Source organism: Dipodomys spectabilis, unplaced genomic scaffold (assembly GCF_019054845.1).
Source record: "Dipodomys spectabilis isolate Male_0828 unplaced genomic scaffold, ASM1905484v1 ptg000173l, whole genome shotgun sequence".
Taxonomy (NCBI): Eukaryota; Metazoa; Chordata; class Mammalia; order Rodentia; family Heteromyidae; genus Dipodomys; species Dipodomys spectabilis.
Genome location: NW_024870850.1, coordinates 5,781,929 through 5,803,663, shown reverse-complemented (window position 1 = coordinate 5,803,663; position 21,735 = coordinate 5,781,929). Strand labels below are relative to the sequence as shown.

Genomic DNA, 21,735 nt, shown 5'->3' with positions numbered 1-21,735 from the left:
AAATAGATCAGACCAGAACAGGACCACCATCACATTATAATGTGCACAGAATCAACGCAGACCAAAGAAAGGATCCTTAAAGATGTCAAGGAGAAAAGATCAATCACCTTTGAAGAGAAACCAGTTAGAATAATCTCAGATTTCTCAGCAGAGACAATTAAAGAAAGAGAAGCCTGGAATGATGTAGTCATGCCCTAATACAAGCAACTATCAACCAAGAATACTGTACCCAGCTAAAGGTGCCTTCATAACCAAAGGTCAAATAAAAACCTTCCATAGCAAAGAAAAACTGAAACAATATATCTCCACCAAGCCAGCCCTACAAAAGATACTTAAAGATGTCCTACACAAAGAAAACCAACAAGAGCACAATAAAGGCCAAGAACTGCATCCAAACTGAGAATCCAAGAACCATAGGAAGAACCTTGTTGCCGCAGCCCCCAAGAAGGTGGATAACATGGCAGGAAATACCAAACACCTCTCAGCCCTAACTCAACATTAACGGATTTAACTCTCCAGTTAAGGAATATAGACTGTCTAGTTGGATTAAAAAACAAGATCCTTGTATCTGCTGCCTTCAGGAGTCACACCTTCCCCATAAAAACAAATATATTTTGAAAGTGAAAGGCTGGAGCAAAATCTACCAAGAAAATGGTCCCCATAAACAGTCGGGAGTTGCAATCCTTATATCAGATAAAATAGACTTCAAATTAAAATTTGTGAGAAGAGATAAAGAAGGTTGCTACTTTATAATTAAGTGATATTTCCTTCAGGAGGATTTTACAATTCTAAATATCTATTTGCCAAACAACGGAGTACCTAAATTTATCCAAGAAACACTACTTTTCCTCAAATCTCACATAGATCCAAAGGCATAAATTGTTGGGTAGTTTAACACACCACTATCCCTACTAGATAGATCAATTTTGCAAAAACTCAACAGAGAAACCACAGTTCTCAACAAATGCATAGATCAAGTAGTTTTAACAGATATCTACCAAATATTTCACCCAGCCGCATCTGAATACATGTTTTCCTCAGCTGTATGTGGAACATTTTCCAAAATAGACCATATTTTAGATCACAAATCAAACTTGTCCAAATTTAGAAACATTGAAATTATACCTTGCATTCTCTTAGACCACAAGGGAATAAAATTAGAACTCAACACCGAAAGTTACCAAAGAATGTCCTGTAACACATGGAGGCTGTACAAAGCACTGTTGAATCACCAGTGGGTCATGGAAGAGATTAGAAAGGAAATTCAAAGTTTCATGATATTTAACAAAAATGAGCACGTAAATTACCAGCTCTTCTGGGACACAGCAAAGGCAGTCCTCAGAGGCAAAGGTATAGCTCTGAGTTCCTATATCAACAAATTGGAGAGATCTAAAAATAACAATTTAATGAGACATCAGAGCCTCCTTTAAAAAGAGCAGTAAGATAAACCCGAATACAGTAGCCTGAAAGAAATAATTAAAATTTAATCTGAAATAAATGAATTAAAATCCCAAAAAACTATAGAAAGAATCAACAAAACAAACAGTTGGTTCTTTGCTTAATATGCAGGTTTGTCTTAAAGAACTATCAGTGTGTTTTGGCCTTGGCTTTTGCTATTGAGCAGATCAACAAAAACACTGATGTTTTACATAACGTAGCTCTGGGATTTGATGTCCATGATGTTCACTTCAGAGCTTGGACAATGTTTAAGAATCCCTTCATTTGTCTCTTTGTGAAGTATAAGATTCCAAACTACTCCTGCATGAGAGACAGCAGGTCTATAGCAGAACTTACAGGTCTATCTGGAACAACATCTAACCAGATTGGAACATTGCTAGGATTCTACAGATTTCCACAGGTGAGGGCGGAAAGTGTGGAAGGACACAAAAATGACTAATTTCATGCCATTTCAGGTGTTAGAAGAGATTGATAGAAAGAGAGTGGATTAATGAACAAGTCAAATTTTGTGATATCTAAGTGTAATTACTTAATGGTAGTCAATTATATGTTTTTACACATTTTGAAAAAAGAGGTGGAAGATTTGAGCAAATAATTGGATAATAATTGTTTCAATCCATATGAATAATTTTCTTTAATAAATCAGGAAATGGAAAATGACTTTGCAGTAAGAAGATATGTTGAGCAGGTTACTGATGGCACACAAAAGTAATCCTAGCTAATCAGAAAACTTGTTTCTCCAATTAACCTGCAAGGAGCTAAAGGTGAATGTATGACTCCATTGTTACAGCACAAGTCTTGAGGGAAATTGCCAATGAAGTACGAGAGTATGAGTGTGTGCCCCTGTATTGGCATTTATGTGTAAACACACACACACACACACACACACACACACACACACAGAAGATAATATTTTGAATAAAATAAATCCAGCTCAAAATGAGAAAGTATATCCATATCCTCAGAAACGTGAAAGTTAGATCTAAAATATGAACATGTTATATGAAATAAATCTGGAATACTCACATAGATATTTGCATATATACATTATCAATCTGACTAAAGTATGTTATATGTAAAAGTGCAACTCCATGGTGTAAAATTTTCTGATCTACTGACAGTGTGAAAAATGAAAACCAAAAAGGGTGAAGTGAGCATATCTTTTCTGAGTGGGATAGGTTTTAAGGGAAGAATACACAGGAATAGGAAATGGATTGGTGGGGAAAAATAGCATAGTATTCAATGGACATGTGTCAAAATGGAATTAGGAAAGTCGGGGAGTGTGTGGGGTTATAAATGGGAAGTGTTGATGGGAAATAGTGACAAATAATCATTTTATAATAAATTACAAATAAATTTATGTGGTGTACAACTATCCAAAAACAAATTATTTTTCAAAAACTAAAACAAAACCTACTTTCCATCTTCTGGAACTAGTTCTTAACAGACTTCAAGACTGGGATTATGATGCATCACAATCTTCTCATTCAAGGAACATCCAATTTTTGTTCCCTTCAGTTTACCTTTGGGCCTTTTGGTCATGCCCGGAGTGACCATAATAAGTTTCCTGCTCTCTATCAGATGGCACCAAAGGACACATCAATAGCCACTGCCATGGTCACCTTACTGCTTCAATTCAGTTGGAGCTGGTTGGGACTATTGAGCACACAAGATGAAAATGGTGCAAGGATTCTTGCTGAATTGAAAGAAGAGATGGCCAAGAACAGATTTTGTGTAGCCTATGAGCTAGTGATCACCCCCAAGACTTCTTCAAACACATAGAAGTACATCATGAAACGAATCTATCTACAGCAAGTGTCCTCATCCTTTATGGTGATAATGATTCACTGATGGCTTTTATGGTATTTATTGAACGAATCTATCTACAGCAAGTGTCCTCATCCTTTATGGTGATAATGATTCACTGATGGCTTTTATGGTATTTATTGAGCAAATTTTTATACATGGCAAAGTTTGTATCATGAACTCTCAGGGGGATTTCACCCTGAAAAGGAGATAATTCATGTTGGGATAATTGTATGTACCTCTTATTTTTACACACCATCATGTAGATATTTCTGGATTCACAGATTTTGTCAAGGCAGCTAAGCCTTCCAAATACCCAGAAGACATTTTCCTTGCGAGGCTGTGGTTTCTCTCTTTTAATTGCTCTAACTCTGAGTCTGACTGTATAACGTGGGACAACTGTGCTCATGATGCCTCTTTGGATTGGTGACCTGGGCATATTTTTGACATGATTATGTCTGCAGACAGTTACAAAATATACAACGTTGTGTATGCTGTGGCCCAGGCTCTCCATGATTTGCTTCTTCATCAAACAGAAGTTCAAACAATGGGAAATAAAAATGGAGAAATGCCTTCCTCTACTCAGGTAAGTTCTTCTATGGTGGAGAACACAAACAATGAGCAAAGGCAGAGGGGTTTCTGTAGGAAATTAAATATTTCTGTATGTGTGCATGTGTGATTCTGTTTTTATATATGATGCGTGTATATACACACATATAAACACACATCATATGTATATATATATTTGTATCCCTATATCATACGTATTTGGCTTACTGATATTAATAGGTATATATTTCAGTATTTGAACTAATTGTTTCAACTCTTAAGCTTTTTCCTTTCTATTATGAGAAATTATTAGAAGTACAAATTTGAACAAATGTATAAGCACATTTAAAACATTAAATATTTCAGGTGTTTTTCCAAACCCTATGAATTTTTTATGTTGCAATGTCTTTTAGGTATTTTAGACATGTGGGGATATTCTCTGAAGAAAACAACAGGCCAATAATAAGAATAAAATATATTCCATCTTTCTATAAATTAATTTTGGCTAGTGCAGGGGCTTGAACACAGGGCCTGGGTATTTCCCTGAGTCTGTGTTCAAGGTAAGCACACAACCACTTTAGCATAGCAAAACTTCTGACTTTTTCTGAAAAGTTCATTGGATACAATGTTCTCACTGACTTTTCTGCCCCAGCCTGCTTGGAAGCATGATGCTCTGATCTGAGCCTCTTGAGCCTCCTTGAGCCACCAGCCCCTGTTAATGAACTCATTACTTATGAATATTGTCACATGTTCATAGCTAGTGCTGTAAAATCTGTAATTTCAGCTCTTCCCTATGAGTTTCTTCAGTCATAGCAAAGGATGACTTGCTGAAAACAATTATCCATGTTTTTCATGAGTGACCGAGTTTCATTCAACACGTGGTATTAAATATTTAGCAAGCACAAACTATAGACATTCACAAAAGAATGGTTGGGGCAAAATGATTTTTCTGAAAAACTCTTCTTTTTCTGAGTGATCAGGAAGGATTTTTTTCACAAAGCTTATTTTGATTCCTCCATAGATTTTCTTCTGGGATACTTCATTAGGTGTCTCTACTATTCTTTAATTCAGAATCAGAAATTAAAGGCAATCAGGAGCTTTTAATATTTTGCTTTCTGTCTTAAGTCTGGAACATACTTGAACATAAGATGATATCTTCTTTTAGCTGCACAATTTTCTGAAGAACATCCAGTTTTACAATCCTACTGGAGATCAAGTGATTTGGGACAAGAAAAGGAAATTGGAGACAGAGTATGAAATTCTGAATATTTGGGATTTCCCAGAGAGTCTTGAACTTGAAATGAAAGTAGGAAACTTTTCTCCATATGCTCCACATGGCAATCAACTGTCTTTATCTGAAGATATGATAGAGTGGGCCGTTGAAACTACAGGGGTGAGTTGGATCTAATCCTAATAATTTCAAGCACACACAAATCAGCAAAAGTCACCCTTTTAGTTTGTACCTGGCTGAGTTCCAGATACATTCTCCTATAATCCTAGTTTAATAGACCTGAAATGGGAATATCAAAGTTTACAGTCAGCTAACATAGAAACTTTGTGAGATTCCTATTGCCAATAAACCTCCAAAAATTTGGAGATAGAGCTGTGATTAAGGTAGTAGAGTGCTATCCTTGAGCAAAAATAGTTTTCAAGTCCAGTGTTCAGTCCTTGATATCAAGCCCCAGGATCAGAACCAAAAGAGTTAAGTGTGTTTCTACATGTTGATTTGGAATATTTTCATAAGATGTAAATTATGTTTTTCTCTGTGGTATTCTAACACTGTGACAAAGTACCTGAAGAGTTAATTTATGGGGTTGAAAGGTTGCTATTGTTCCTTTCTGTGGAGATTCATTCATTGGTTAATTGACCTCCTCCTTAACCATCTCAGGTTATAGGAATCATTGATGGCACCTGTGAGAAGATTTTTCACCTCATGAACACTGGAAAACAAAGAGAAAAATAAGATGATCCGGGGGCTCATATAACCCTATAAAGTGGAGGGCTCCCTCTTACACTTTCTAATGTCACAGATAAGTAGAAGAAAGCATACAGTGCCAGGAATTCTAGGAAATACCACAGGGCTGCACACTACAAATTACTATCTCACCATTACTTGCAACATTCTAGAAATCAAGATTGAAGCACATAGCCTTGGGGAATCATGGAATATGTAATTTATAATAGAATTCAATAAATCAGCTGCACTTACCTGCTTAAAACATTATGCTTCAACATCCCATTTGAAAGGCATGGATTGCTGTAATATTTGGTACAAGTCTGAACAATTACAGACATATCCCTGACTTTCCTCAGACTCCTCACTCTGCCTGCAGTGAGAGTTATGATCCTGGATTCCGGAAATCTCCTCAGGAGGGAAAGGCTGCCTGTTGCTTTGATTGTATACCTTGTCCAGAAAATGAGATTGCCAATGAGACAGGTGAGCTGTGACTTATAAAGAAATCCTTTATCTCTCTCTAGATATCCTCAATTAAAACAGGTCAATGAAAAACTTTGTATTAAGATTACAGAGCCCCTTCTCTTTCTCTCTGTTAAAAACTAAAGTCTGACAAGACGTGGTATTACTAATGGAAATATGATAGAACATGGCTTTGAATTACATATTTAAAATGATTTTGCAGTCTATTGCAGGCAAATTGTCTCCAGGAATCCTTCATATCACTAATCCTTAGAACAAGTCTAAACTCTAGCATAAAATTAAACATAAGTTCGAACAAGGACAGCATTCATCTTAAAACTTACATTTTACTCACAAAGAAAACTTGACTCTTGTTTATCTTTATTTCTCAGTGCCAAAACATTTCTTGGCAAAGGACAAGGGCTCAGTAAGCTAGAATCAGTTTAAGAATTGAGCATGACTATAGAGAGTCCAAGAGTGAACAGTTTCTTCCTACAACTTCACAGAGGAGCGGGCAAGAAAAGCATAATGAGATGAAATCAAGGATAATATACCACAAGGTAATATTTATATCTTACAGAAATATATCAAGCAATGTAAGCTGTATAATTCTAATTAGAATTCAATTGCAGTACTTTTAATTAGCATGACTAAAAGAAAAAATATTAATAAGTCATTGCAGTAGCCCAACATCGTATCAATACATATGATCATCAATGAGAAACAACATATGTTGAATAACAATGCTGGATTAAAGAAGAATATAAAAATTGGAGACAGGTGCGGCTTGTGAAAAAATAAAAAAACACTTTTATGATATTAAATGCTGACATCTGAGGATTTCAACTAAATGAAAATTTTCCAAAATTCTTTGAAACAAATGAAGTTCATAAAAAAGTAAAGGTTTTATAACTGTCTCACCAGATATGGAGCAATGTGTGAAGTGTCCAGATCATCAGTATGCCAACCCACAGAAGACTCAGTGCTTCTTGAGAGTTGCAAATTTCCTGGTCTTTGGAGATCCCTTGGGCAATGCTCTGGTCTGCATGGCTCTTTGCTTCTCCATATTGACTACTGCTGTTCTTGGGATGTTTGTGAAACACCAAGATACTGCCATTGTCAAGGCCAATAACCAGACTCTCAGCTACATGTTGCTCATTCCTCTCATCTTCTGTTTCCTCTGTTCTTTGCTCTTTCTTGGTAGACCACAAATACTCACCTGCGTCCTACAGCAGATCATATTTGGGGTTGTATGTACTGTGGCTGTTTCCACAGTATTGGTCAAAAGAGGGATTTTGGTTCTGGCCTTCAAGGCCACTTCCCTAGGAAGAAGGATGAGGTGGCTGCTGGTATCAGGGGCTCCTAACTTCATCATCCCCATCTGCACCCTCATCCAAGTGACTCCCTGTGGACTCTGGCTGGCAACCTCTCCTCCCTTTGTGGAAACATATGCACACTCTGAACAAGGCCACATCATCATCCTGTGCAACAAGGGCTCACTCACTGCCTTCTACTGTGTCCTGGGATACCTTGGCTTTCTGGCCCTGTCCAGCTTCACCATGGCTTTTCTGGCCAGGATCGTGCCTGACACCTTCAATGAAGCCAAGTTCCTGACCTTCAGCATACTGGTGATCTGCAGTGTGTGGCTCACCTTCCTGCCTGTCTACCACAGTGCCATGGGGAAGGTCATGGTGGCTGTGGAGGTCTTCTCCATCTTGGCCTCTGGTGCAGGGTTCCTAGGTTGCATTTTTGCCCCAAAGTGTTATATCCTTTTATTAATGCCAAATAGAAATTCTCTGCATGGCTTCAGGGATAAAAGACATAGTAGGAGAAATAAATATTCTTAAGATTAAGTACCTGGTTTGATTAGTACACAGAAGGTGTGATCCAAACCTATAGTTATAGTAATGATCTCTTCTTGTCATAGTTTATATTATAGAATTTTTACTTCAATGAGTAAGGCTGTACTCTATATTTCCTAGCAATGGTAGTCACAAGTGCTGGCAATCACAATTTATACTGGAGTTTTGCTTCTATATCTTGGTTCTTCCTATTTAATCTGCACTTAATTATATTATCCCCTCTTCCTAAAGTCTTTTCTCTATTGTCTTTTATATATGTATATTTTTATTTTAAAGACACAGTTACATGAGTAAGGTAATGAGTACATTTCCTATGAGCATCTTTAACCGCTCCTTTGTTTTCCCCTACCATCCCTTCAGCCCCATGTCCCTACCCCTTGCCGATCCGCCCCCTCCAAGTTGTAAAGTTCGTTTTCAACATAGTGTCTTGTACATTTCATTATTACAATGGGTCAACCTGTATCCTTGTTTCAGCATTTTGTCATTTACCTTCCCCTCCCCAAACTAGAAAAATGTATGTACATGATCAGGGCACCCAAATCAATTACAGTAAAAACAGGGGTTATGCCATGGGGAAAGAACATACAAAAGAAACAAAAAATTTACATAATACATTTAAAATGACAGTGAGAAAGATAAAAACTCTTGTTCCTTTTCCTGTGGATTATTTCACTTAGCATCATCCATCATTTTTTTTTTTTTAACTGTGGGCCTGGGTGCTTTCCCTGCACTCTACAGTTCAAGGCAAGCGCTCTAGCAATTGAACCACAGCAGCACTTCTGGTTTTTCTAGTGGTTTTCTAGTGGTTCTCTGGTTTTCTAGTGGAGATAAGGGTCTCATGAAGTTTCCTGCTTGGGCTTGCTTTGAATCACGATCCTCAGATCTCACCCTCCTGAATAGCTAGGATTACAGGCATGAGCCATTGGCATCTGGCTAGCATCATCTTATATGATCATATGTACATAGTTTTTCTGGTAGTCCGGTAAGATTATCTATTGTCTTTCTCAATAACTCCTCTACATCATTATGTTTATTAACTTCCTGTCTGCTCACCGCCATGTTGCAGAGTCCTCCAATACAGTTCATTAATATTTTCCTCTTCACAAATTTACATTTTTAATGTTGTCCTTAGATTTTGTTTTGTTCAATATTTGTATATTTCTACTCACATGTTGACCTTTTGAAATTATCCTAAGTCTCTTTTGTGGGACATTTCTCTCTGTCCTGATCTCTCTTTCGCTTTGTCTCTCTCCATCTCATTCTTTGTCTTTCTCTTCCCTCTCACACTGCTTCCCTCATATAACTTGGGAATGACTTGTATATGTTACAAAAATGAACTCTCTTTTAAATTTGCAATGAAGAAAAAATTTTTGAATTTTCTCCTAATATTTTTTTGGGGAATATATATATATATATATATACATATATATATATATATATAATTGTGAAAATACTCTACAGAGAGGTTACAATTGTGTGGGCATGATAATGAGTACATTTCTTATCAAGCATTGTAGCTTCCTCCTTTGTTTCTCCTCCCATCTCTTCCCATACTCCCCCCCCCCCCCCCCGCCTCCTCACCCAATCCTCCCCGCTCCCTTCCCCTCACCAAAGTTGTAAAATTCATTTTCGACATAACGACTTGTACATCACATTGTTGCAATGGGTCCACCTGTTTCCCTATTTAAATGATTTGTTTCTCCTAATATTAAAGTCAATCATGCCTACAGGTAAGCCCTTTCTTTCCTGGATATACTCTTCATTTTAAGGTTGATAATATCTCTTCATTAATTTGACACAAAGAATTTTTAATATTAAATATATAAGGTTATTTCTTGTAATAACATCACTTCCTACAATTTGTTAAAACAGGAAAAATTTTATTTGCCACATTTCAAAATCTTGATAAGGCAAACTTTACTTATTTTTTCAAATAGGTTGTTTTAATGGGCCCTATACTATGATTACATAATTGCATTTTTAAGAGATACAGACACAATTGCACTCATTGCTTGTCTGTTCAAGAGTTTTTTACTTGATTCTTTTGGTTTTAATTCACTTCATTTATGCATATTTGTATCAGGACCTATACTTTTCTTCACCATTTTCACTCAATGCTTCTTTACCACTCAATCTACAGTTCCATTTTTTTGTCCACTTACTGGAAATAAGACTCTCGTACACTTTGCTGCCTAGGCTGACGTCAAACCTCTTCTCACATTTACATTTGGAATACATACATGACTATGTAACTTACTATAGCTTTCTATAAATTAAATTTCTAATTGAAAATATAACAATATTTTGGCAAAAATATTGTGTTGTTGAGGGCATGATTTTTAAAAAATGAACATGTAATTAATTTTCAAATTCTTCACTATGGTAATCAATATATAATCAAAATACTCATTAGTTTCTAATGAGTATTTTGACTATATTCTTTCTTTTTTTTAGGAATTTCATTAATAGTGTTGATTTTATGTTACTGAGTAAAATGCAGAATCCTTATTTTGTCATGTGAAATTATTGGAAAATATGTGATTTCAGTGATTTTGCATTGTATTTTGTAGTATTTGCTATTTCGGATTAGTGATCTTGCACAACACTTTTTCCCTTAAATGAAGTAATGAAAAGAATAAGAATATACACATAGGATGGATTTATTTATTGAAGTAAAATTGGATGAATGGGAGCCAAGGAGAAATTAAATGGGATGTAAAGGAAAAGTTCATGGGTAAATAGATAGAAGAACAGAGATAAGAAAGGAACAAGGAAAATGAAAGATTTTTTTTGATTTTTTGTTTTACTTTAAGTCATGGTTTACTATCTTTTGTGTGTGTGTGTGTGTGTGTGTGTGTGTGTGTGCGCACGTGTATGTGTGTGTGTGTGTGCATGTTATTGGGAATCAACTGCCATATGGTTTAAGCTGATTTAGTTTTGCTTTAAAATGGTTTACATCTATTCTATCAAACATTGGGGATTTAATATTCATGAACAAAGTAAAATAATGGATGCTATTAGAATCATTTAAATTTTCAGAGGAAATAAAGGGCATTTAGACAAAAGACTTTATGTGCTCATATAAAATTACCATAATGAAACCCATTTTAAACATACACATAGTAAAAATTTATAATAATACAAAAAATAAAATTTAAATACAATCTAGAGTTGGAAAAAAAATTTTCTCTTGTGTGTATTTGGACCAAATTTTACTTTTTTTTGGTCCAGTCGTGGGGCCTGAACTCTGGGCCTTGGTTCTGTCCCTCAGCTCTTCAGCTCAAGGCTACTGCTCTACCACTTGAGCCACAGCGCCACTTTCGGCTTTTTTCTTTTTGCTTATGTGGTGCTGAGGAATCGAACCCAGGGCCTCAGGCATGCAAGGCAAGCGCTCTACCACTGAGCCACCTTCCCAGCCCCCCAAATTTCATTTTTTAATCACTTAAAATAAAATAAAGTCGAGATGAGTGCAAAGTTGATATCATATATCCCTTCAAATAGTGGCTTAAAAAAACTAATGTCAAGGACTCACAACCTAAGAAAAGATCTCTAAAGACCTCTAGAGTGAACAAGAAAGCTATCATATAAGACAGTAGATAGGCAGGTGGAAAAACATCCTGCGTTCTATGTTTGGCAGAATTAAATTTGCAAAAGTGGCTATATTCCTGACAGCTACTATGCACTGAATACTATTCCACTGAAAATTAGAGTGTATTTTTGTAGCAATATAAAAATTAATAGTAATCCAAAACTGTAGGAATCTCTGATAACCCTAGTTGATATTATGAAGATTCTTTTCTAAATCCAGGCAGGGAAAGAAAGATTCTGGACTGTCTTTCCTGAGTGGGGTGGCAGGTATCTGTGATGCCAGCTCTGTAAGTGGTGGAGATTGAGGAAATGAGAGTTCCAAGACAGTGCTAAGTGGGTGATAGTCACAACAGTGGTGCATGCCTATAACCACAGCTATGATGGAATTGTAAAAAAACATTAAAATCCATTTGTGTGCATTGCTATGTAGTAAAAGCTTATCTCAAAAATACACAGAGCAAGTTGGGTGTTGGTGACATGTCAGTAATACTTGGTATTCACCAAGCTGAGATATGAGCAAAGTCACAGAGTGGAAGAGACATAGTAGGAATGGATGGAGTAAAATTACCTTTTAGTTGTCATTGTGGGAATCCTCTACTAAAATAGCCTGTCTCACACATGACTTAAAGCAGAAGGGCTAAAAAAGAGGGTAGGAAGCAAAGTAGCTTGGATTCAATCAATAACCCAGGTAAAGGAAATACAAGGATCATCACAGTTGTAGCATCCTCTAAAATCCCAGATATGAACAAGCTTCAGCAAAAACCCATGGAAAGACTTGAGCTTAGCAGAAAAGCATGGTACACTTCTACATAAAATTTGTTAGAGAAACAAAGGTGAGAAGCCTCAGGTGAACAGGATAACGGGGCCAGCTACAGCTCTAAGTTTTCCTTTGGCTTTGGGTAGAACCACAGCTCAGCAGCTTCCAAGGAGGGAAATAATGGACAAGAGAAGATTAAATTATGAATTGATGGTTGATTTGGGGAGAAGGTAAAATCACAATCTTGGTAAGAATTGTGTGAGGCTCCCAGACTAAGGGCTCAGACCCCTAACACTTTCATTGAAAATTGTATTGAGCTTCTATGCTGGAAAATGGGTGCTTAATAGACTCAATTATACAGTGACATCTCTCAAAAGCCAGCTACTAGGTTAAAATTGTCACTCACAAGAAATGAAATTAGAACCGTGACAAATAATCACAAATTTAAGTTAAACCCATTCAGAAAAGTAGTCAATACTCCAGCAATCACTAGACAGAGAAGAAGTCAGAGAAACCATTAAATTCCAAATAGTACCTAAGAAATATATCTTAAATACCTAGGAATAAATGCAACCAAGGGACTGAAAGAGATCTACAAAGAAAACCATAAATTTATGAAAAAAGCAGAAGACATAAAAAGAAAAAGTCTCCATTGGGGATAGTTTGGGGAAAAGATTATTGTGAAAATATCAACATCACTCAAAATTATATACATACATATATATGTGTGTGTTTATATGTATTTATGTGAAATATAAATATATATTCAAAGAAATCCTTATAAATATCCCAAAATCTCTTATCATAGAAATAGAAAATTCAATCCTAATACTGATACACAAAAAAAGACTCTCTTAAGCCAAAGAAATCTTAAGCATAAAGAGTAATGCAGGATTTATTATGACACCAGACTTCAAATTATACTACTGAGATTAAGTATCAAAGCCAGCATTGTACTTGCCCAAACAAAGAACAAGAAGACCAACAGAACAGATCCGATGACCTCAAAATGAGTTTGACAAAGGAGCCTACTGTGCGCGCATGTGCACGCGCACACACACACACACACACACACAAACACACACACACACACACACACACACACAGACTCAAGTGTTGTATCATTGCAGAAAAATCCAAAAACTGGATCTGTACATGTAGAAGATGGAAAATAGGTCACTGTTTCTTTCAGCGTCAATTAATATAACTTCAAAGTGGAGCAAAGAGTTTATTACACTTACTTGATTTTTGTTATATTAAATAACTTCAAGAGCCAGCAGAAAGTTTGCGGAGGTGTAGCTGGGACCTAATTAAGCTCTCTCCAAGAAACCAGTTTTCACACTTCAGGGAAAACTCCATTATTGGGAAATCAGACCAAGTGAGTCATCATAGTACAGAGATTCTTCTCAGTGAGGAAAAATTCAGGCAGAGAGCAGCCATGCTTCTCTGCAGGGAGCAACCAATCCTGCAACTTAGACAGATACAGGAATTACAAAGCCAAAAATTGGTAAAATTTCACTAAAAATCAGTTTTTAAATTATAATAAATGAAGTATGCCAGGCCCAAAGAAACATAGGTCCCACGGTTTCTCTTAATTGCAATTACTAGTATATGTCTGAGAAGCAGAAATGGTCAGATAAGTTGATGTTAAGCGAAATGAACCTCAAGATAAGGATTCAAATTTTTTTTTCTTGCTTGCTATTGTTTCTAACATATTTATAAGATGATTTCTTTGTTGCTTTGTATGTCCCTCCCCCACGGTATAGCCCTTGTTGTAACTGTATTTGATATTGGTATAATTTGTGGAGGGGAAGGAAATAAGCAAAATTTTTAAATAGGGATACAGGTGGACCAATTGCAACAAAGAGGTGTACAAGACGTTATGTCGAAAAACGAACTTTACAACTTTGGCCGGGGGTGGGGGCTTGGGGGGAGGGAGATGGGAAGAGATTGGAAGGGCAAAGATAGGAGGAAGTAACAATGCTTGATAAGAAATGTCCTCATTACCTTGCCCATGTAATTGTCACCCCTCTGTATGTCACCCCTCACAATAAAAAATGCAAATGAACATGGCATTAGTTACTGAGCTTCTAGAAAGAAAAGTTAGATACAGAGAAATACAGTTTGGGAATTTAAATAAAAATGTGTATAGGCTATAAATGCCTAGCCAAACTAGGGGCTAGCCATAAAGGTGCTACCCCTTCCAGATAAAGCCACAGATTCTAACCAAGCCCAAAACCCCACCCACTTCAAGGTCACCCTCAGCAGCAAACCACAGAAGCTCGCCACCTCCTCTCTGCATTACATAAAAAGCAGATCTTGTGGCCAATAATGTATTCTGGGAAGAAAGTCACAAAACCTAAGCCCGTAAATCTAACACTCTAACAGTCTGATTTGGGGAACCAACCAAGCTCCAAGAAAAACCGACTAATGGAAGCAAACCAAAGACACCATCAAGAGACTGGAAAGAGAACATAGGGGAGACACAAGATCTCCCAAATAAATAGGTTTCTTTTCTTCCTTATTATAAGTTACACATATATTTTTTCTCTCTTTTAAACTATTTTTACTTTCTGTTACTTTATTTTCCTTTTTGTTTCTTGTGTTTTGTTTTTGATTTTGATTTTCTGTGTTTTTTTTTTTTTTTTATACAACCCCATTTGTTTTTTTCTTCCTCATTACTGTTCTGTTCATTCCTGGATACACAGCCTATGGTAATTACTGCACTTTCTTCTTAATTGTGTCTGTACTTCATTCAGCATATAAGTTGATTACACAATTCTCTACTGTGCAATCTTCGCATTTTTATTTTTGTACTATTACTTCATATAATATTTAAACTTTATCTCTTCTTTTTTGTGGTTGGTCATGGGGCCTGAGCTCTGTGTCTGGGCGCTGTCCCTCAGCTCTTCAGCTCAAGGCTAGCACTTTACCACTTGAGCCACAGCACCAATTCTGGCTTTTTTCTGCTTATGTGGTGCTGAGTAATCGAACCCAGGGCCTCCTGGGTGGGAGGCAAGGCAAGCACTCTACCACTGAGCCACTTTCCCAGCCCCAAACTTTATCTCTTCACATTTTATTTTTTATATTTTTCTTTTTCCTTCTTTATCTTCTTCTTCTTCTTTTTTACTCTAAATTTAAGTCTTAGTTTTCTTACCACTATTCCATTCCTTCCCTTCATCCCTCTACTCTGATTTTTTCCTATTCCCCTTTACATTTCTTAATCTTTCCTCTAATTTTACCTCAACCCTTTTTACATTATTCCTGGACCTTTATTCCTTCTTTGTTCTTTTACACGGTTGATCCCCAGTTGTTAGACAGTAAGCTAGACTATAACTATAGCCAGTGAGACTTTGCCAAAGTGGCTGATGGTACTGTCATTTTGGTCCAAATTCCTTTAAACCTTCTAAAAGATATGCTCATTGATTACAGCTATATAAAATACCCACTTCTGAAACACAATACACTTCTCCTGACAAAGAAAAGCAGAGATAAATTGGGGAATATCTATCTATGATGGTGAACATGCAAATCGGTGTAAATACATAGCCCAGGGTTGGGTTTGTCTTAAAACTGTGCTCTGTGTGTGTAACGGGCCTACTTTCATATCCAATAAAGGAAAGATAGAATGAAAACACCTATCCCTGACTGTGATCCTCCAAAATCTGTGGAACCACAGGGCTCTGGGTGGGTGCTTGTCTTAAAATTGTGTTCTGGTATGGAATTGAATGTACTTGAATTTCCAAAAAAGGGAGACCTATCTCTGATTGAGACCCTACACAGTCTGTGTAATTACAGGGCTGTGGGTTGGAGACTGTCTTAGAATTGTGTCGTGGTATGGAATTGGTTATACTGTCATTACCCAAAAAGGAGAGATAGAGTGCCAACACACATAGTCAGACTCCAAAGTCTATGGAACTACAGGACTATGGGTTGGGAGTTTGAGTGAGGACTTGAATTTTCTCATTCCCAAATGGGCAGAACAAGCCATAGGAAAACAAGAAAAAAATGGCAAGTCAAGGAACCTCAACCCCCATTCAAGACAAACAGGCAACAGGGCAGTTAATGAAAAACCATTAGATAAGTTCTCAAAATACTCTACAATACTACTGCTGAATGAAAACATGCTGAATAGAAAGATTAAAAGCCTGAATGGGGCTATCTATGAGCTTGATGAGGCTAGCTGTATTCTTGGAATACACAAAAAGAAGGCTGGATGAATTCTAACAGAAGGAATGGGAGTCCAGTGAAACTGTAACCACTCAACTAATGGATTTGAGTGTGAACACTGAAAACTAAATCAAAGAGGTAAAGAAATCCATACAAGATTTAAAACAAAGCTTCAACAAAGAAATTCAAGACATCCATACTGACTCATTAGAAAGAAGGGAAAGAAAAAACAAAGTAGAAAGTCTTGAGTGTAGGCTAGATCATGCAGAAGATCGAAGCTCTGGGAGTGAAAATAGCATAGACATTACAGCTAAAGAAAAGTACGCAATGTCTTTGATTCTGGTACACTGTGTGTTATATATACATTTATCTGCTTTGGGGAAGGGAAGGGGAATAACAAAATGCTGAAACAAGAACAAAGAGTGACCCAATGCAACAATGATACTTACAAGACACTAATTTAGAAATGAATTTACAATTTTGGGAGGGAGGAAAGGGTAATGGAAGGAAAATGAAGAAACAGGTAACAACATTCAACAAGAAATATACTCATTACCTTACTCATGTAACAGTAATGCATTTGTATAGCACCCTTACAATAAAATAAACAAATCACTGTAGAAGTTAGTTTCAATTAAATACATCTATTTATGTGTATCCTGATCTGATCACCCCTTACATTTAGCCTCATTTTGTCATATGAAGGGAAATGAATGGATCTGCAAAGCCTCATTTCCAGTGAGGGACAAACTCAGAAGTACAAAGAACAGAGGTTTTTTTTTTTTTGTAATATTGGAAAGCTAGGCCTAAGCATACACATAAGTACATACTGTGCATTCACAGAACTTGCGTGTAATCATGGGGACAATTTGAAGAGGACATAGAGAAAAAATAAATGTGTAATGGGTGAATAATATCAAACTACATCATGTATATGCATGGATATGGGATAACTCAGTGAAAGTTGTAGGGTAGAAGAGATGAGGAAAGAGTCATGTGAGTCCAGTGGAAGTATAACATATCCATGAATGACATTGTCACAGTGAGCGCTCTTTTGAGAGTTATTGTATACTTCATATGAATAATATGAGTGTAACTGAGAGGCTGTCATTGGGAGGCACTAGATGGAGGGAGGAGGGTGAATGTAGATGCTGAAACTGGCTGACCTGTAGAAACAAATCAAAGAAAACAAATCAGTGAAAAAAATGGGACTGCATTTAACTTAAGAACTTCTTCATGGCAAAGGACAACGCTAGCTAGATCAATAGAAAGCCCACAGATTGGAGAAGAGCTTCACTTGCCATACAACAGACAAGGGCCTCATACATAAATATACTTAGAACTCAAAAATTTAAATCCCCCAAAAACAAATCCTTCAAAGAAACACTTGCACCATTAACAGATGGGCTAAAGACTTAAAGAGAGTCTTCTCTGAAGAGCAAAGTATGGCCAATAGACAAATGAAGTAATGCTCAACTTTTCTGGCCCTAAAAGGAATGCAAATCAAAACTACATTGAGAATGGCTATAATCAAGAAATCTAATAACAACAGATGCTGGAGGGGAGGTGGCCAAAAAGGAACCCTACTACCCTGCTGGGGGCAATATGACAGTGTAAAACCACTCTGTAGATTCGCCAAAAGACTAAACATAATTCTCCCCTGAAGGGATAGCATGGAGCAGAAAGGTCTGATGAATGTAAGAAAGCAAATGTCTGGCCTCTGGTGGGAGGAGAGAAAATTGTCATATCCACAGTAAACAACAAAAGTGAAAATATAATAATTATGAGTTCCTCAAAAACTATTACTCCTCAATTACTATCATTCCTTAAATAATTAAACATTGCTATGAATTTTTGGCTCCTTTTACCATTTTTCTTTTGGAATCATTGAGCGAGGACTGGCAGACAGGAAATGATTGGGCCATGCTAACCAAGGCTACTTTAACACGAGGCGATTTTCTTTTATGGAAGGCTGATTATGGTGAAAGATGCCAGGATATAGCTCACCGTAACACATCTGCTGGTGATCACTCTAAGTCCTGGACCATAGAAAAATTGATGGGCAATAAGCCATTTGATACTAATGAAAAACAGGCTAAATTTTCCCCAGGATTGCTTGTTCAGATTCAACACGCTGCCCTTAAGGCCTAGAAAAGCCTCTCTTCTCAAGGGACCCCCATTACCTCCTTGGCCAAAGTTAGACAAGGACCCCATGAATCTTACAGTGAGTTCATTGGAAGCCTTACAGAGGCTGCCGAGAGCCTTATGGGAAAGGAAGAAACAGATAATGAGCTTATCAAACATCTTGCTTTTGAAAATGCCAATTCTGCTTGCCAAGCGGCTTTACATCCCCACTGCCATGGCAAAACCATTACTGACTTTATCAGACTTTGCTCTGATGTTGACCCTGCCTTGCGTAACATCGGCCTGGACATAGGCACCGCCCTTACAGATTTTATTTAGAGCCAAAAACCTAAAACTTGTTTTACTTGTAAACAGCCTGGCCATTTTTCAAAGGACTGTATGGCCCCCAAGGCTGAAAAACCACCCCCTCCCTCCCTATGCCCAAGGTGCAAACGGGGCATACATTGGGCCTCTAAATGTCACTCCAAAACCGATATCCAGGACAATCCCCTACCACCCAAACAGGGAAACTTTGTCCGGGGTCCGCCCCAGGGCCCCCAAACCCAAACAGGACAGAACCCTGGGGCTGTCAGGTTCTTCCCCCAAGTGACCCCTCATGCACCATCAGTGCCCTCATACAGGCAACCACAGGAAGTGCAGTATTGGACCTCTGTTCCTCCTCCCAAACAATATTGACCCCCAAATTAGGAAATCAGATTCTTTCCACAGGAGTGTTTGGCCCACTGCCCCCAAACACCTCTGGTTTCATTCTGGGGTGTGGTAGTGCTGTTTTTCAGGGCCTTACTATTTCCCCTGGGGTTATTGACAATGACTATGAGGAAGAGATTAAGTTCTTGGCTACTGCTTCTCAGGGGCCAGTCACAGTTTTTCCTGGACAAAGAATTGCTCAATTAATATTGTTTCCCCTTGATAAGAATGACCCTAGCCTTACACAAAAAAAGAGGATCCAGAGGCTTTGGGTCTTCGGACACTCACTGGGTCCAGGATATTACTCAGGACCGGCCTCTCCTCAAGCTAAAATTGGATGGGAAAAAAATTGAAGGCCTTATGGATACGTGTGCTGATGCTACAATTATTTCTAAAAAAGACTGGCCCTCCTCCTGGCCCCTTCCCCCTTCCATGATTCACCTTAAAGGCATTGGGCAAACCTCTAACCCATTACAGAGCTCCAAAATTTTAACCTGGGAAGATGAAGAAAAAAATAAGGGCACCGTACAGCCGTATGTAGTTGAGACCCTCTTGGTTAACTTGTGGGGACGTGATATTTTATCCCAAATGAAGCTTATAATGTGTAGTCCAAATGAATTGGTTACTCAACAGATGCTTAACCAGGGCTTTTGCCCTGGACAAGGCTTAGGAAAACATTCTCGAGACCCTAAAGAACCCATTCAGGTGGAGGTAAAACCAATTGTTTTGGTGTGGGCTATAAAAATTTATCCTAGGGGCCGTTGACATGCCTGTACTCTATGCAAACAAAATATCCTGGAAAAGGACTGAGCCTGTATGGGTTGATCAACGGTCCTTATCCTCTGAAAAACTGGCTGCGGCTACTACGTTGGTGCAGGAACAGCTTGCCGCAGGCCACATTGAACCCACCACCTCTCTGTGGAACACTCCCATTTTTGTAATTAAAAAGAAATTAGGAAAATGGGGGTTACTTCAGGATCTTAGAGAAGTAAATAAGGCCATGGTGCCCATGGGAGCCCTTTAACCTGGCCTTCCCACACTCGTGGCTATTCCCACGGGGTATCATAAGATTGTTATTGATTCAAAGGATTGTTTTTTTTTTTTTTTTTTTTAACTATTCCTTTACACCCTAAGGACAGTGAACATTTTGCATTTAGTTTACCAGTAACTAATTTTAAAGAGCCTATGCCAAGATTTCAGTGGAAGGTTTTACCCCAGGGCATGGCAAATAGTCCCAAATTATGCCAAAAGTTTGTAGCTCAGGTAGTGTATCCATTTAGGCAACAGTGGCCCTCCATATATTTAATTCACTATACGGATGATTTACTTTTAGCGGGCCCTGAGCCTGATCAGCTTCTTTACTTCTCCCAAAGACTTTCTAAAGCCCTTACTGACTCTGGCCTTCAAATTGCATCAGATGAGATCCAGCTAGCTCCTCCCTATACATTTCTGGGCTTTGAGCTTTTTTATAAAAGGAGTTTTTCACAAAAAATTCAACTTAGAACAGCCCATTTAAAAACCTTAAATGATTTTCAGAGGCTTCTCGGAGACATTAACTGGCTCCGGCCATACCTTAAACTAACCACTGACGAACTTAAACCTCTATTTGATATCCTTAAAGGGGACCCAAATCCGACCTCCAGCCAATCATTAACCCCCCAAGCCCAAGAAGCGTTGAGATTGGTAGAAACCGCAATTACAAATCGACAAATTACTTTTATTTCCTGTAATAAACCCCTTCAGTACATTATATGTGCCACCAACTTTACACCCACTGGAGTTTTTTGGCAACAGGGACCTTTGTTTTGGGTACATTTACCCACCTCTCCTCCTAAGGTCCTTACACCATACACCTTCTGGGTAACAGAATTAATCAAAATGGGAAGAGAACATAGTAAAAAAAATGTTTGGCAAAGTTCCTGATAAAATAATACTGCCCTATTCCCCCACTCAAATTCAGTAGTTAATTCAAAATGATGATGACTGGGCTGTGTCTTGCATTTCCTTTCAAGGAACCTTTGATAATCATTACCCTGCTAACAAACTTCTCCAGTTTTTAAGATATCAGTCCTTTGTTTTCCCCACACAAAGTTCCCCTCAACCCTTATCCCATGGTTCCCTGGCTTTTACTGATGGTTCCTCCAATGGGATAGCAGCTTTTACCATTGATTCTCAGACTGTTTCCCTTCAGTCCCCTTACCGTTCGGCACAATTGGTTGAGTTTTTTTTTTGCAGTTTTACAAGTGTTTATTCAACTATCTATTGTTCATTTTAACTTGTATACTGATAGTTCTTAT

The 21,735-nt window shown here is 37.6% G+C and overlaps 2 protein-coding genes across 2 annotated transcripts; both read left to right on the top strand.

Moving 5' to 3' along the window:
• Positions 1-3,712: 3,712 nt before the first annotated feature.
• On the top strand, positions 3,713-19,069 carry LOC122119953 (vomeronasal type-2 receptor 116-like). The gene is made up of 6 exons (XM_042694000.1): positions 3,713-3,850; positions 4,979-5,206; positions 6,127-6,250; positions 7,154-8,053; positions 13,708-13,943; positions 18,758-19,069. The coding sequence occupies exons 1-6, from the start codon at positions 3,713-3,715 to the stop codon at positions 19,067-19,069; spliced, it is 1,938 nt and encodes a 645-aa protein (XP_042549934.1).
• A 597-nt stretch (positions 19,070-19,666) lies between these two features.
• LOC122119952 (endogenous retrovirus group K member 6 Pro protein-like) lies at positions 19,667-20,203 on the top strand. The gene has a single exon (XM_042693999.1). The coding sequence runs from the start codon at positions 19,667-19,669 to the stop codon at positions 20,201-20,203; it is 537 nt and encodes a 178-aa protein (XP_042549933.1).
• The last annotated feature ends 1,532 nt before the right edge of the window (positions 20,204-21,735 follow it).